The 13,297-nt window shown below is 48.8% G+C and overlaps 1 protein-coding gene across 4 annotated transcripts in view; it reads left to right on the forward strand.

The window, feature by feature from the left end:
* Nucleotides 1-13,110, forward strand: part of RHOC (ras homolog family member C) — a 33,612-nt gene extending 20,502 nt beyond the window's left edge. For 3 of the 4 annotated variants that reach the window (XM_073320365.1, XM_073320366.1, XM_073320363.1), the window contains exons 2-5: nt 6,980-7,137; nt 7,749-7,869; nt 10,262-10,392; nt 10,989-13,110. In XM_073320365.1, the coding sequence (XP_073176466.1) occupies nt 6,982-7,137; nt 7,749-7,869; nt 10,262-10,392; nt 10,989-11,162 (582 nt within the window). In that variant the 5' untranslated portion in view covers nt 6,980-6,981 and the 3' untranslated portion in view covers nt 11,163-13,110. The remainder of the gene's footprint in view (nt 1-6,979; nt 7,138-7,748; nt 7,870-10,261; nt 10,393-10,988) is intronic. The other variant, XM_073320364.1, reaches the window with a different exon arrangement.
* The last annotated feature ends 187 nt before the right edge of the window (nt 13,111-13,297 follow it).

The following is a 13,297-nucleotide window of genomic DNA, read 5'->3' on the forward strand; positions in this document are numbered from 1 at the left end:
AATCAAAGGTGCTTTGTCCCCAATTCAGATTAAGCAGGTCAGTGTGAGAGTAAAGTCCCCCTGCATTAGTGCTAGAGAGCACAGTGTACAACTAACTAGTTCCTTTCTCTGCTTAAAAAGCTTCCTACTCCTAGGACTTGTCTACACTAGAAAGTTGCATCACTTGATCTATACCAGTCTAGTTAAAGCGGTACAACCCCCGAGTGTGTATGCAGTTATTCTGGTAGAGATATTTCCCTTCCTGTGTGAAAATGGGAATAATGGTTGAAGACTCCCTTATTCTGGTATAGCCGCATCCACACTATGGGGTTGTGCTGATATAACTGTTCAGGATTAAAAAAGAATCACGCCCCTAACAGAAATGGTCACACAGGACAAAACCTGGGGACACTAGGCCATGAAATCTTCTTTTTAAAGGGACTGGACAGTTATTGCTCTTTCTTTGAGGTGATTAAAGCCAGCCCTGCAACATTCTGGTTGAGCAATCAACTCGTTCGTGTTAGGGCATGTCTACGCTTGCCATTTAAAGCGGGAAAAGTCCCTTTTTTGCGCATAAACCGTGGGAGCATCTACACTTGCCAATGACTTTTTGCGGTGAAACTCAGAAAACCACCTCCATGAGAGGCGTACAGCTCTTAACAGTGATGCTTCTGCAGTGATGTGCGAGTGAAGGCACGTTCTTCCTCTTTTACAGAGCTTTTAGCCTCTGCAGGATATCCCACCGTGCCCGGGTGACCACTCTGGCCAGCAGCTCTGCTGTTCTGACGCCAGGTAGACAGACGTCCACCCGTCCCCTGGAAGGCCCCGGAACTTTAAATTTGCCTTTTTGTTTTCTTGGCAAGTGCTCACTTATCTGGTCAGGTGACGATGCCTGCTCCATGGGATCCCCTGCTTGGAGCGATGCTGAACTCCTGGAGCTGATCAGTGTTTGGGGAGAGGAGGCTGTGCAGGGACCCAGGATGCCCTGCAATCACATGCCCCCTTCCCCCAAGGCCTGTCGTCAAAATGGAGAGAGCTGCACTGTGGAATAGCTGCCCTCAGTGCGCTGCTCTCATCAGGGATGGAAGGGCTGCAAATGTAAACACTCACTTCCACAGGCGTCAGAAAGTGAGTACACAAACCAGTGCTTTCTATCACCGGTGAAACTGACAGCGCAAAAAGTCTGCAAGTGTAGACATAGCCTTAGACAGGTGAGTGAAATATCACTACTGTTTCTTCCCACGTCATGGTGAAAGTCAAGGAAATCTTCATTTGTACCTATGTTGGTAAACTTGTGAATAATTTGCCGGGCTGGATTAAATTATTCCTGTGAGTTGAAGGAGTCTCAGTTTTCCTTTTAACTGGGCCATGAACCTACATAAGGACAAATCCACATGCCTCTGTCCACATCATACACTGTACTCCCCCTCCCTGTTTACTTCCGGGAGAAGGATACAGTCTGAGCCCAGCCTGGGAGCCAGGAATGTCAAGTTCTAATCCTGGCTCTGACAGAGATTTCCAGTATAGCTTTAGGTAAGCTACACTCAGTTCCTGTAAAATGAGTCTAAGGCCTGGTCTAGACACATGTTCTGTAGCTATACCAGTGTGACCCCATGGTGTGGACATAGCAGTGTAACTATGAAAGTGCCTTGTATTGTTTACTATCCATTGTGCCATGCCGCTTAAAGGGGGGGGCGGCACATGTGTTGCTTCACCAAAGCAGGGAAAAATAATAGTTAAAAAGGAAAAATGGCTTGCGGGTCTACACTGCTGAACAAGGTGCAAAAATATGGAAGCACCTCTTCAAATGGGACTGTCCTTGGGAAATCTCATGCTATCTTACAATTAAAATGTACAGGGAATAGTCTGCCTTCACTCTTCCTGACCTGCAGAACACATCTTTGCGAGAGGAGGGAGAAAAAGAGCACATACACAGGGCAGGCGTTACTTGGTGAGGTAGAAACGCTGATACAAGGCCCAGGAATGATGAATTGTCTCCAAGAGGGACTTTGATATTTTGAAAAATGGTCTTATTACCTTGCAGGGAAAAAATCAAATTAAGCTGTGAAGGTGGCATGCCTGGCTTTATAGGAAAAAACCGAAACCCTGCCTCCTGCAGGATCCGCAGGGAAAGCTTGTGGCTGTTGTGTTTACAAAAATCGTGTAGGTTAATCCCTTGGGGGCAGCCTTATCTCGGCAGGTATGCAGCAAGTCAGTGTTTGACTTCAGGCTACAGTGCTCAGAATGGTCAGGGCTGGTGCTGCTTTGGAAGGCTTTGTCCTCCCCACCGCTGGAGTGAATTGTAATTAATAAGGGATTAGACAGTGAGCTATCATTGAAGTCCTGCCCCAAGCCTTCCCTGGACACAGGGAATTCAGTGTGTTTTGCAGATGATAAAAGAACGAGTCAGACTCTTAGGATCAAGGAATCCTGTAAATCGGAGATGGAAAAGAACTGTTAGGTTATAGTGCATTTCCCAGCCAAGGGATGTTTGTTTCCTCGAGTATGTATTTTTCTATTGCTTTGTTCAACCTAGTTTTAAGCAACCTGGTTCTTGTTTCACAGGAGGCATTTTGTGCCTGAGCACTGAGCCCTCTGTGGCTAAGTTATAATTGCCATATTGTGAGACTCAAGGACGTGAAGGCATAATTCTTTTTTTAAAAAAACCTGTCCCTTTTTGAAGTTCAGGCTGAAAATAGAATCGTTACTTTATCGAGGGATTTCAGTGCTCTTTGCTGAGTGCAGTTTGGCAGCACTGCCTACTCTCCGTACCAGGGCTAACTCAAACAGTGATTGTGTGGCAAAGGATGCTTTGTTATGGACCCTGGGTAAAATGATGCCAGATGTGCTCTGAGTGGGCTGCCCTGTGCCAGGCGTGTAGCTGACCCTTACACACACAGGCCTCTGCTTCCTCTTCTCCGAACACTTTTGCACATTGATCTTAAGTGCTGACAAATATGCCATGCAACAGGCCCAAAAATACAGTCTCTGCTCCAAAGAGCTTACAGCTGAAGAACACACCATAGGTGTGTGTAACCTGGAGGGGATAGAGTTGTTTTTTTAATTTGTGAGTTGGTGTTGTGAAAGAATCCCAGAGGGATTTGAATGTAGAGGGTAGTGGCTTGGTGAAATGGGTTTGTAAGGCCTTTTCCATGCACAGAGAAGCACAGAATGACAGAAACAGCCAGAGTGGGAGAAGGAAATTAGATTGGGAGCGCAGGTTACATCCTCATCTGGACAAGGCCCCAGCGATATGAAGGCATGAGGATAGCACAGTAACATGTTTGAAAAGTCTTAGTCTAGACAAGGCTCCAGCCTTTAAAATGGGCTAGATAGATTGAGCTAAAGCATAGGTTCCTCACTAGCATTGCAGCTGTTATCCACAAATGGCCTGAAAACAGCCCTGCGTAAGTAACACACCTTTCACGCTCTGCGGGTTTTCCACATCCTGCAGACTGTGAATATGGTGCAAGAAACACATACCTCAAACGAGGCTGGGTGTCCTCTGAAAACGCTGCTCTAGGAGCTTATTTGACCCCTAAATGTGGCTATCTGGAGATTCTCAGCTAATTCTGGGAATATCAACTGGTTTTTCTGTGAATTAACTCCATGAATGCCTCTAGCCCCCACCCTTCAGCAGCTTGTACTGCTGATTGGTGGACATTCCTCAAGTAGAAATGCTTATTCATGTTGGGTCTTGAGTTATTACATCATGGCACTACAGGCTTATTTTGTGGTAACTGAAATAATTACTGTTCAGTCAGGATGAGGCTGTGATGTGGTGACGTTTATGTGATCAGTTAATCACACACTTATTTTGAAAGACAGCCCATTCGTGTGTTCCAAGTGAGGTTTTAGTGGGAGGTTAGAAACACAATCTCATAGTGTAAGGCAATTAATGACCTTAATCGTTACTTTGTTTTTTTCAAGGGGGGGGGGAGAGAATAATTTGCTCATCATGTTAAAATGGATTCAGCTTGTTAAATCCTTTCTGCCACTATGCAACAGATAATAGGCATTTTGTGTGACAAGTTCTCGTGAATGCAAAAAGATGCAAAACAGACGGGTTCTCTGATGATGCATGTGACATGACATGCATACACAGATGCCACAGTATGAGCAGAACATACTGTTTCTACTGACTTCTGACCCATTGGGTAGGTAACAAGGCACCAGGTCAAACCTCTGTCCTCGAAATTTACTAAGGGCGTGTCTACAGTTAAACCACGGTAGCAGCACGGCTGTGGCTGCCCTTTTGTAATGCTGCACTGAAGACACGCTCTCTGCTGACGGGAGGGGTTCCCCCTTCTGCATAGTCAGTCTCCCTCCCTGAGAGGCAGTAGCTAGGTCGACAGAAGAATTCTTCCATTGCTTTACACCGGGAGGTGAGGTCAGCGTAACTACATGTGGGTTTTTCACACCCCTGAGAGATGTAGTGATGCCGATGTAAGTTCTCCGTGTAAACCAGCCCTTAGGACTGAGACTGTGAGCTCTTCAGCACAGGGACCTTGTCTTTTAATATGGTGGCACAGCCTGGGGCCTGACCTTGAGTGGTATCTCTAGACAGAGTGATGTGAGAGATTGCACTGTAATGTGCTTTGGATACTTCTGAGTATCAAGGGTACACTAGTAGAGCGAGGGTTTTCGGACTTCCCGGGTTAGTGCAGTTACAAGGGCAGGCACAAACCGTATGTAAATCCTTATGTAAATGTGGAGCTGGGGATGGGTGCTCATTGTCATTATTCAAATCCAGATAAGGGTGTGCAAAATTTAGCCACAGGCTGGGACACTGGGGCAGCTGGTGGCCCAGTGCAGTTTGGCATTTCAAGGCAAACAGCAGTCGTGCTTATGGGCTGTACAGATTGGAACCTCCTTTCCCCGGGGACTCCAGGAGGGGTTGCCTTGCCTCTGTAGCGAATGCAAGGGTTGCTGTCTAGGCAGAGAGCAAAGTCACCTCCCATGAACATTGCACAGTATTTCCCTTCAGAATAGTGGTATTAGGTGCCCGGCTCTGCACTGCAGACCTGTGGATCAGTTCATGACTTGTTCTCCAGCAGCAGCAGCCATCTGTGCAGATCTAACAGACTTGTCTAAGGTGCTCTTCTTTCCACCCAACTTTAATAATCAACGTGCTTTGATTGCTATTTGTGCCCATTACTGCTCAGGGCCCTGTGTGAAATGGCTCAGTCCAGTTCTTTGTGGGCCACCATCGCAGTGGCATAGCTGTCCCCCTTGCTAGCAAGCTGGGTAGACTCAAGAACTGAACGGAGATAAAGAATGAATTACCCAGTCACCTTTGGAAAACAGGAAGTGGAAGGTGTGCTCCAGGTCAGCAAGGTGTGGTGTGGGGAGAGCGTTCAGTGCCACTGCACAGGTTACACCTGTGGTGAAGAAGAGAGTTTGTCTCTTGAATTGTCACCGTGGCACTTTTCTCATACGTTACTTTCACTCAGGGCTTCTCTACACTTGAAATGCTACAGCATAGACACTGCCTAGCTGATGGGAAGGGTTCTGTCAGCACAGGTAATACAATCCCTGGGGAGGTTAACCCAGCCGTTAACTCATCTTAACTACCTCACTCAGGGTGACCTAACTTTTTAGACCAGGCCTCAGTAGAGGGCAATAAAACTGCCTCTTGCTTATCTCTGCCTCTTGCTTAGCCCTTCCTTGTCTCTGGATTGATAAGTCTGTGTTCAAAGGCAAGGCTGGAAAGTGTTCCAGGAATAAAACCTCACTTTATCACCCAGTGTCCTGTATCCTGTATTCTCTGTCTACACTATTGATGTAGTCACTTGCCATTTCCTTGGCTCTCTGTTTACTGCTGGCCACTTGACTGAAGTCAGGCATTTGATCAGTCTTCTGGCATAGACACTGAATCTAATTTTAAGAGTTGGAATTCTTGGAGTCCTCAGTATTGAGCAGGAACCAGCTGTTTTGTATTGGAAGTGATATCTGAGACTCCATCTAAACTGGTCCAATCCTGACTATGCCTCATGTTCCTTGCCTCTTGTGCATATAGGAATCTTTGCTCATAATCTGGGAGGAGGGTAGATACTAAGCACTACCCAGCAGGTTCACTTACAGAAATCCAGAGTGATGCTGCTAGATTCCCTGTTTATTTCAGTGGCGTTACACCAGCAGGGAATTGACCAATGGTATTCTGCTTTTGCTTTCTTACCCTGTAGAGCTCATGTTTGCTGTGCCCTCCTGGCAAATGGAAGCAGTTCATAACTTCACTGTTTTACTTGAAGATCTTCTAAATCAAGACTAGTTTTAAAGGCTGGTCGGGTTTTATCCCATTACTTCATGACTCCCTTTCTCTAATTATATTACTGACCTTGCGAAAAGACCCAGAAAGATTGTGTGCAAGGGGATATAGCCAGGAAGTTGCATTTTAAAAACCTAGTGCACTGTCAGCTCTTTTTATTGACTGTTCGGACTTATAGAGTTCCCAGACTCTGGGCTCTTTCATGTGAATGTCTATAAATCCACGATGTACCCAGAATTCATAATGGGACACAAGCAATAAGCCGTGTGGGCTATCCTGATGATTGTACCCCCAAAATTTGAGACCCACTTCTCGTGCTCAGAAGGATCCAAAGCACGTTTGAAAAGCAGCAACGTGGATACGTGCAATGCTGGGAATGCTCAGGCTCGTGACAGGTGTTCTGTGCAGTGCAGTAACTTGCCTACCAGAATCTGGCTAGGCCCCTGGGCTTACTCCTGACTGGCATTGAAGTGTGCCATAAGGACTTCTGCAAGTGGTGGGGCAAAGTAACCTCTGTTACGTGCCATCAGGGAGAGGGGATCTGCAGTGCACCCTCCTCCCCCAAACCAGCCCCACACTGAGTTCTGGCATTGATGTGGAGCCCAAATCTTGGTGCTGCACTTAAATGCACAGGGCTGCATGGCCCATAAGAGAGCAGCACAAAATGAGCGATGTGTGCTGTGCCGTTGGCCTTCCTGGGGGCTGTGGCTCACCTTGCTCTTGTCTCTGCAGCAATGGCAGCCATTAGAAAGAAGCTGGTGATTGTGGGAGATGGCGCTTGTGGGAAGACCTGCCTGCTGATCGTGTTCAGCAAGGACCAGTTCCCTGAGGTCTACGTGCCGACAGTCTTTGAGAACTACATTGCTGATATCGAAGTAGATGGAAAGCAGGTAACTTTCCTGGGGGTCTTGGGCCATCTGCATTTGCCTAGCGCCTGTATTCTCAAGCCGTGGACAGTCTCTGCACGAGGGACTCTTCAGCTACAGCTGCCGTGCGCTCAGCAGATCTGCTCACTTCCCCTCCATCTGCCCGCTTCTTGCCATGCCGTCTGTCCAGTGACACAACTCATCCCCCTGTCCCAATGCTTTGGCCATGGCAGCCTGGCTCCTCAAGCCCTGTGCCAGGCATTACTGTTGAGACTATTCGAGGTCTCGGCTATTTACCGTTTTTCTCCAGTACCTCTGAGAGGAGGAAAGGCCTTTCAGCAGGGGAGGAAGAGAGAAGCAAAGACCGACAGGCTGCTTCCAGCAATGCCCTCCTCAACCCAGCATGCAGTGGCAAGCTCAGCAGGGTGGGCCCACAGACATGGATTAGGGAAGGGGCATTGCCTGGTCACCTTTAAATCTACCAGAATTAGCAAAGCAATTTAATTGTCTTAACTGAGAAAAACGGATTGCTTCCCTGCCAGAGAGAATTGCCATCATTACAGCCTGAGGCAGTTGGGGGCCGGGGGGGGGTCGTCTGGTATGCTGCTGCCTTCTTTAAATCTCTCCTTCTCTAGGTGGAACTGGCCCTTTGGGACACAGCGGGGCAGGAAGACTATGACCGGCTGCGGCCCCTCAGCTACCCAGACACAGACGTTATTCTCATGTGCTTTTCTATCGACAGCCCAGACAGTTTAGGTAGGATCACTGGGGCCAGGGGAACAAACGTGGGGTTTAGGAACTAGACTGAACTTCACTGCTGTGCACAAAGCCACTTGGTAAGTGGGTGGGTCTTGTGCTGCTGGCCCGCTGCACAGGGGTGAAGTTCACTCTAAACAGGACTATTAACAACATGTTCTTCCAAAACCATTAAGCCCAGGCTTGGATTGAGAGCGCTCTGCTTGCAGTCTGCAGAGATGAGTCTGGCCGAAAGCCTAGAATAGCCTGGAGAGGAACAGAAAAGTTCTTGTTAGCAAACAAACTCGGCACTCAGACTTAGAATGTCACGGCATCGCTCCTGCTCGGCTTCTGCAAGTCAACTCCTTCCTCGTGCAACCTCCTCAGCTGCAAAATAAATGGAGCCCTGTCCAACCTGCCCCATGCCCTCGCCGCTCATTCCTTCTGCAGCACCTGGGTGTAAACCCAAGTGGATAGAGAGGAGTCTGACACTTGACATTGTAGGTGTTGGCAGATCCAGGTATTGTCTGGCAATGTCAGGGCGAATTCCAGGGGATACTCTGTCCTGGCTTTCAGGGATAGGACCTGGGGGCCAAAATGCTTCAGCTGTTCTTGACAATGGCTGGGGCTCCTGAAGAGAGCCATGTGTCTGAGCTAGCACTAGTCACTTGCCAGGTCTTGATTTCGGCCTGGTCTCCCCTGTAGCCAAAGGGCGTATCATGCGCTCTCTGTCCTGCTCTGGGCATCAGCAAAAACCTACCCTGCTCTTATATATAGTGCGTTTGCTTATGCTGCCAGAAAGAGATCCCCGAAGATGAGGCCTGCAGTCTATCCAGAACTCCCACCAGCCCCTTCTGCAGCCTGCCTTAGGTGACTAGAGTGAAACCTGCAGGAGCAGAAGTGCAGATACCTTGTGGCACTTCTGCTCCATTCTCAGGCGCTCCATGCCCAACAAATTCCTGGCTTTCAGCAGGGTTATAGTGTCTTTTCACAGCCCACGAGAAGGCCGTAGGAAAGTGGAGCCAGGAGCACAGTTTTGCCAGCAAACCAGAGCTCCGTTGCTAAATCTAGTATCCAGTCTGGTTGTCCTGACATTGTGAAGATCTAGTCCAAACCCAGGGGAGCTGGTGCTCGTGCTGAAGAGGATCTCTCCCTCCGTAGCAATGATCTCCTGTGCTGAAGAGGACATGATTCTGCTCCTCTCCTACCTGCTGCACTGGCAATGTGTAATTCACATGCTGGCAGTGCCTTCGTTAAAGCGGATGTGTTGAGGGGAGTTCTGACTTCCATTCCTGGCTGCCTGTGGTTCTCCCTGACCCTGGATATTTTGTGGCAGATGATCTACTTTCCTTTGACGCTTCTTCATAGTAAAGAAAAAGAAATTTCTCCTGGGAAACCTGTTGTGTAACTTGTTCATGTCAACTTCAATCACTGCTAAGGCCTTGTCTACGCTCAAGAATGGCCCCAATGCAGTAACTGGTGTCGCTGCATCACTGCTGAATCGGGGCTGTTTGTGAGCATAGATAAGGCCCAAATCTTCATGCTTCCATTTCAGTAAGTTGCTGTGCTTGGCAGGCTGCAGGTTTAGGCAGAGGCTTTGAGGGAAGATAGGTGTGAGGATGTTTCCCAGAGTGCTCTCTGCTTGGTACAGTGTCTCATCAGCTGCTTGGGAGGGAGGAGGGGGGCTGGCAGTGGGACTCTCTGGACCAAGGAGGAATTGGCTGCCTTGGTGCCACTGGCAAGAGAAGTCCCCTCCTCCATGCTCATGGGTGAACAATTGTCTGTCACAGCTGTGATTACAGCTCTTGCTAAACCACCCCATTTGGCTTGCAGGCCCGTGCATGATCGTACCACATCCTGCTCAAGTGCCCTTCAGCCCTGTCCATCAGGGAGAGAGGGACTACAGTGCTCCTTTTCACAAGGAAATGGCGGCTAATTGCAAATGATGCTGTCCCTCTACCAGCTGGAATCCACACACTTGGCAATCAGACCTCATGAGTGTCTGTTCCCTTTCCCCAGCTCCTTGGCATGTTCTCGCTCTCTGAAGGCCCTTCTGTTTGCCATGTCTGTAGGGGTGTCATTAGCAATGCTGCTGGGGTTTGGGTGGAGATTTTTCTTCACGCTTTTTTCAGTGGTGTGAAGAGCAGTGTCCGCTTGAAGCTGTGATGGGGGTATAGGACCCAGCCTCTCTGCTAATGACACAGCCGTCAGGGTGTGCGGATAAGGCTCTCACTGCATCTCTGTCCTGTGCAGCTCAGCAGTACAATTTCTCCAGGAAAGAACCTAAAACATGTGCCTTTTATAACGTCGTAGGAAGGCAGCAGTGGTAGCCTGGCCTGCAAGGGGGTTGCTATGATTTTAAAAAGCCCTGTCAGCTCAGTGCAAAGTCCTTACCTGTGCCTGGCTTTTCCAGAGAACATTCCTGAGAAGTGGACTCCGGAAGTGAAACACTTCTGCCCTAATGTTCCTATCATCCTGGTCGGAAACAAGAAGGACCTACGGAACGATGAGCACACCCGGAGGGAGCTAGCGAAGATGAAGCAGGTAAAGGGGCTACATCACCTCTAGCGGCAATGCCAGCATCCCTTAAAGGAAAGTTCCACCACATCTGTGCAGACACGTTTGCTCTTCTTGCTGTGCTGCGTAGCCCCATGGCAACCGCAGTGCATCTGGGGTCAGGCATGTTCTGTGGGGTAAGTCAGGCCTGCAGCTACTTGTAACTTCCTCTTTCAGAGTGCCCTGGAGCCTCTCGTGCATTGAGGGGTAGAGGGTGGTTGCCCATTGAGAGCAGCTGCCTCTGCACGAGGCAATGGTGATCCCTGCTCCACAGTAACAGGGCAATCCCTTGGCTCAGCCCAGACTGACCTGCTGATGCCTTTCCCAGCTGCGCAGTTACTCCTGCGGAGGTTTACTGACTGCTGTTGTTGCCTTGTTAACGTTCCAGCAGAATCCCAGTCCCTGAGAGGTGCAGGATATTAAAGCATTTCCAGAGACGATCCTAGCTGCTCCTCCACAGAGGGAGGCACTCAGATAGGAGTAGTCATGGTTGTATCAGTACCTAGAGATGCGGCGCCTCTCTGACTGCATGTCTGGCCTGCTTAACTCCGCATTCTGAAGGTTTATTTTGTAATGACTCTTAGGAGCCAGTGAAGCCGGAGGAAGGGAGGGACATGGCTAACAGAATCAACGCCTTTGGATACCTCGAGTGCTCTGCCAAGACGAAGGATGGCGTGCGGGAAGTCTTTGAGATGGCCACTCGGGCCGGCTTACAAGTCAGGAAAAACAAGAAGCGTAAAGGCTGCCCACTCCTGTAAAGCGGCAATGCCCGTGAAGAAGGTGACTGCCATCTGTACTGTATCTGTCTTTTCCTGCACCCCCCCTCCCATGTGTGTGAACGGGGTACAGGATGGGAAAAGCGCTGTTAGGTCTGATGTCTAGAGAATACAATGTGGCCTGCACCCCACTGCCCAAAACCCACTACCTGAAGCACGTACGGGGAGGCATCTAGTGCTGCTTCTCTGTGCCATGCGTGGACTGTCCTCCTAAGCCGGTCCTGGGCTCTGAAGGGCCAAACGTCTTCGGCAGACACTTCTGTTTTGTATACACCATACAGTGCATTTGAGTAGCTCTCAGTGTTGTACTTCAGTCCCATTTTATACTAATCCCTCATCCCCTGTTATTGTCTGATGCTCTGTACAGATTCTCTGCAACATTTAATCTCTGCCTTCATACTGTTCCATTAGACTCTGCACAATAAGGAAGCTCTGACACAGTCTGTTCTAATCCTTGCCTGTGGGTGTGTGTTCCTGTCCTGGAATCCTGGTTGTGTTTTTCTCTCCAAGCCAAGATGTTCAGCGGCTCCAGCTCCAGGGGGGTTTGGATTCTCCCTCTGGTTAAGGTGTACAGCACACCCACCTGCATTTTGTACACAGACTCACCAAAGCAGTCTCTGTTCTGTCTGTACTCAGAGCCTTGCCCAATTCCACTAGTGCTTTGCAAGGAGCTGTGCTCTGCTGCTCTCAGAAATGCCCTCTGCTGTGCTTTCCCCTTGGACCTGCCCTGTGGTGGTGTCCTCTTACCCTCTTTAAGTAAAGTACGGCCTTGTAAAATAACCATTGGCTGGGTCGTCTTGTACATTAAAATGCATAGTTGGGAGAATAAATGCAAATTGGCATTTTAATAACCGTAACTTAGCGCTTGTGCACCATTATTCTGCCCCATGCACACAGACCTCTCGGGTCTCCTGCTCCCCTCTCCTCTAGCTTCCTGGGGATGGTCTTCATTTATCCCCGTGCCATGCAGCTGGCTTGAGGGGCTAGAGCAGGGAGTTGCCAGTCAGGACTTCTTGGTTCTTGTGGACGAAATTCAATGGTTTTGTCCATAACTTGCCTAACCTTAGGCACAGTGCTTCCTACCTCGGCCACCCTGTTTGCAAAATAAGAGTCAGAACTACTTGCTTCACAGGCTGGTGTTCATTAATGCACCCTGAGCGCCCTGCAAATGGCCTGGAGAGGGGCAAAGGCTGCCTATTGCATCTTTCAGTTTCTTTCAAGCCCTAGTTCTAATCACCCTGTTTGATTGAGGTTCCCCACCTCTGCCTTGTCAGGCCGAGGGGAGGATGCCCAGCTACAACTAAGAAGGGAGGGATGGGAGGATTCTACATCCCCTGCCAGAACAGGGGTTGAGCACTTCGGGCACGTTACGGAAACCGAACAGCTGAGCTGCTCTGGGGAGGCGAGTTCCATGATGACGAAATGCAAAAGGAAATGTCATGAGTGGTTTGGTCAGAGTGCTTATGTAAACGCTGTTCCAGGCTGGGCCATAGGAAATGGGGTGGCTCAGCTTTCTTCCCTAAGAAGCACAGTGTGTGTCTGTTCTGCACAGCTAAAAGTGGTTATCGTCTGCAACACCTCATGCTGATTCTCTGCTGGGAACTCCCCAGTACGCCAGCGGTTTCTGCAATGGGGTTTCACCCAATGCTCACATGAGATAGGGAAACCGAAATCTCTTCCCTTTTCCGCATTGGAACAAATAAAACACTTTGAAACTTTCTACAAAACTAAACTGAAAAACCAAACCCGACTTTTCGACTGATAAAAACCCTTTGGTAAAGTCAAAACATTGTTACAATTTTGACTGTTTCAAAAAGTGATTTTTAAAAAAAGAGCAGTTCCGATTTGATGTCAGTTGGGACATTTGGGCACCGTCACAACACTTCATTCTGACATTTTCTCAATAAAATTTCACCAGCAGCTGCATTCCCCCAGGCAGTCTTGTTTTTGTGAAATGGCATTTTCTGATTGAAAACCGGGCTCTTGGAACGTTCTGTCCACACTCTAGAAATGCTCCCTAGTTCCCCGACACTGAGCAGGGGGAGCAAATGCACATGTACGTTCAGGCCGGGCAAATAGACCTGGAGCATCCTGATGCTGTTGCCTGCTTTAATCGT

This window comes from Lepidochelys kempii, chromosome 21 (assembly GCF_965140265.1).
Source record: "Lepidochelys kempii isolate rLepKem1 chromosome 21, rLepKem1.hap2, whole genome shotgun sequence".
NCBI classification, from domain to species: Eukaryota; Metazoa; Chordata; order Testudines; family Cheloniidae; genus Lepidochelys; species Lepidochelys kempii.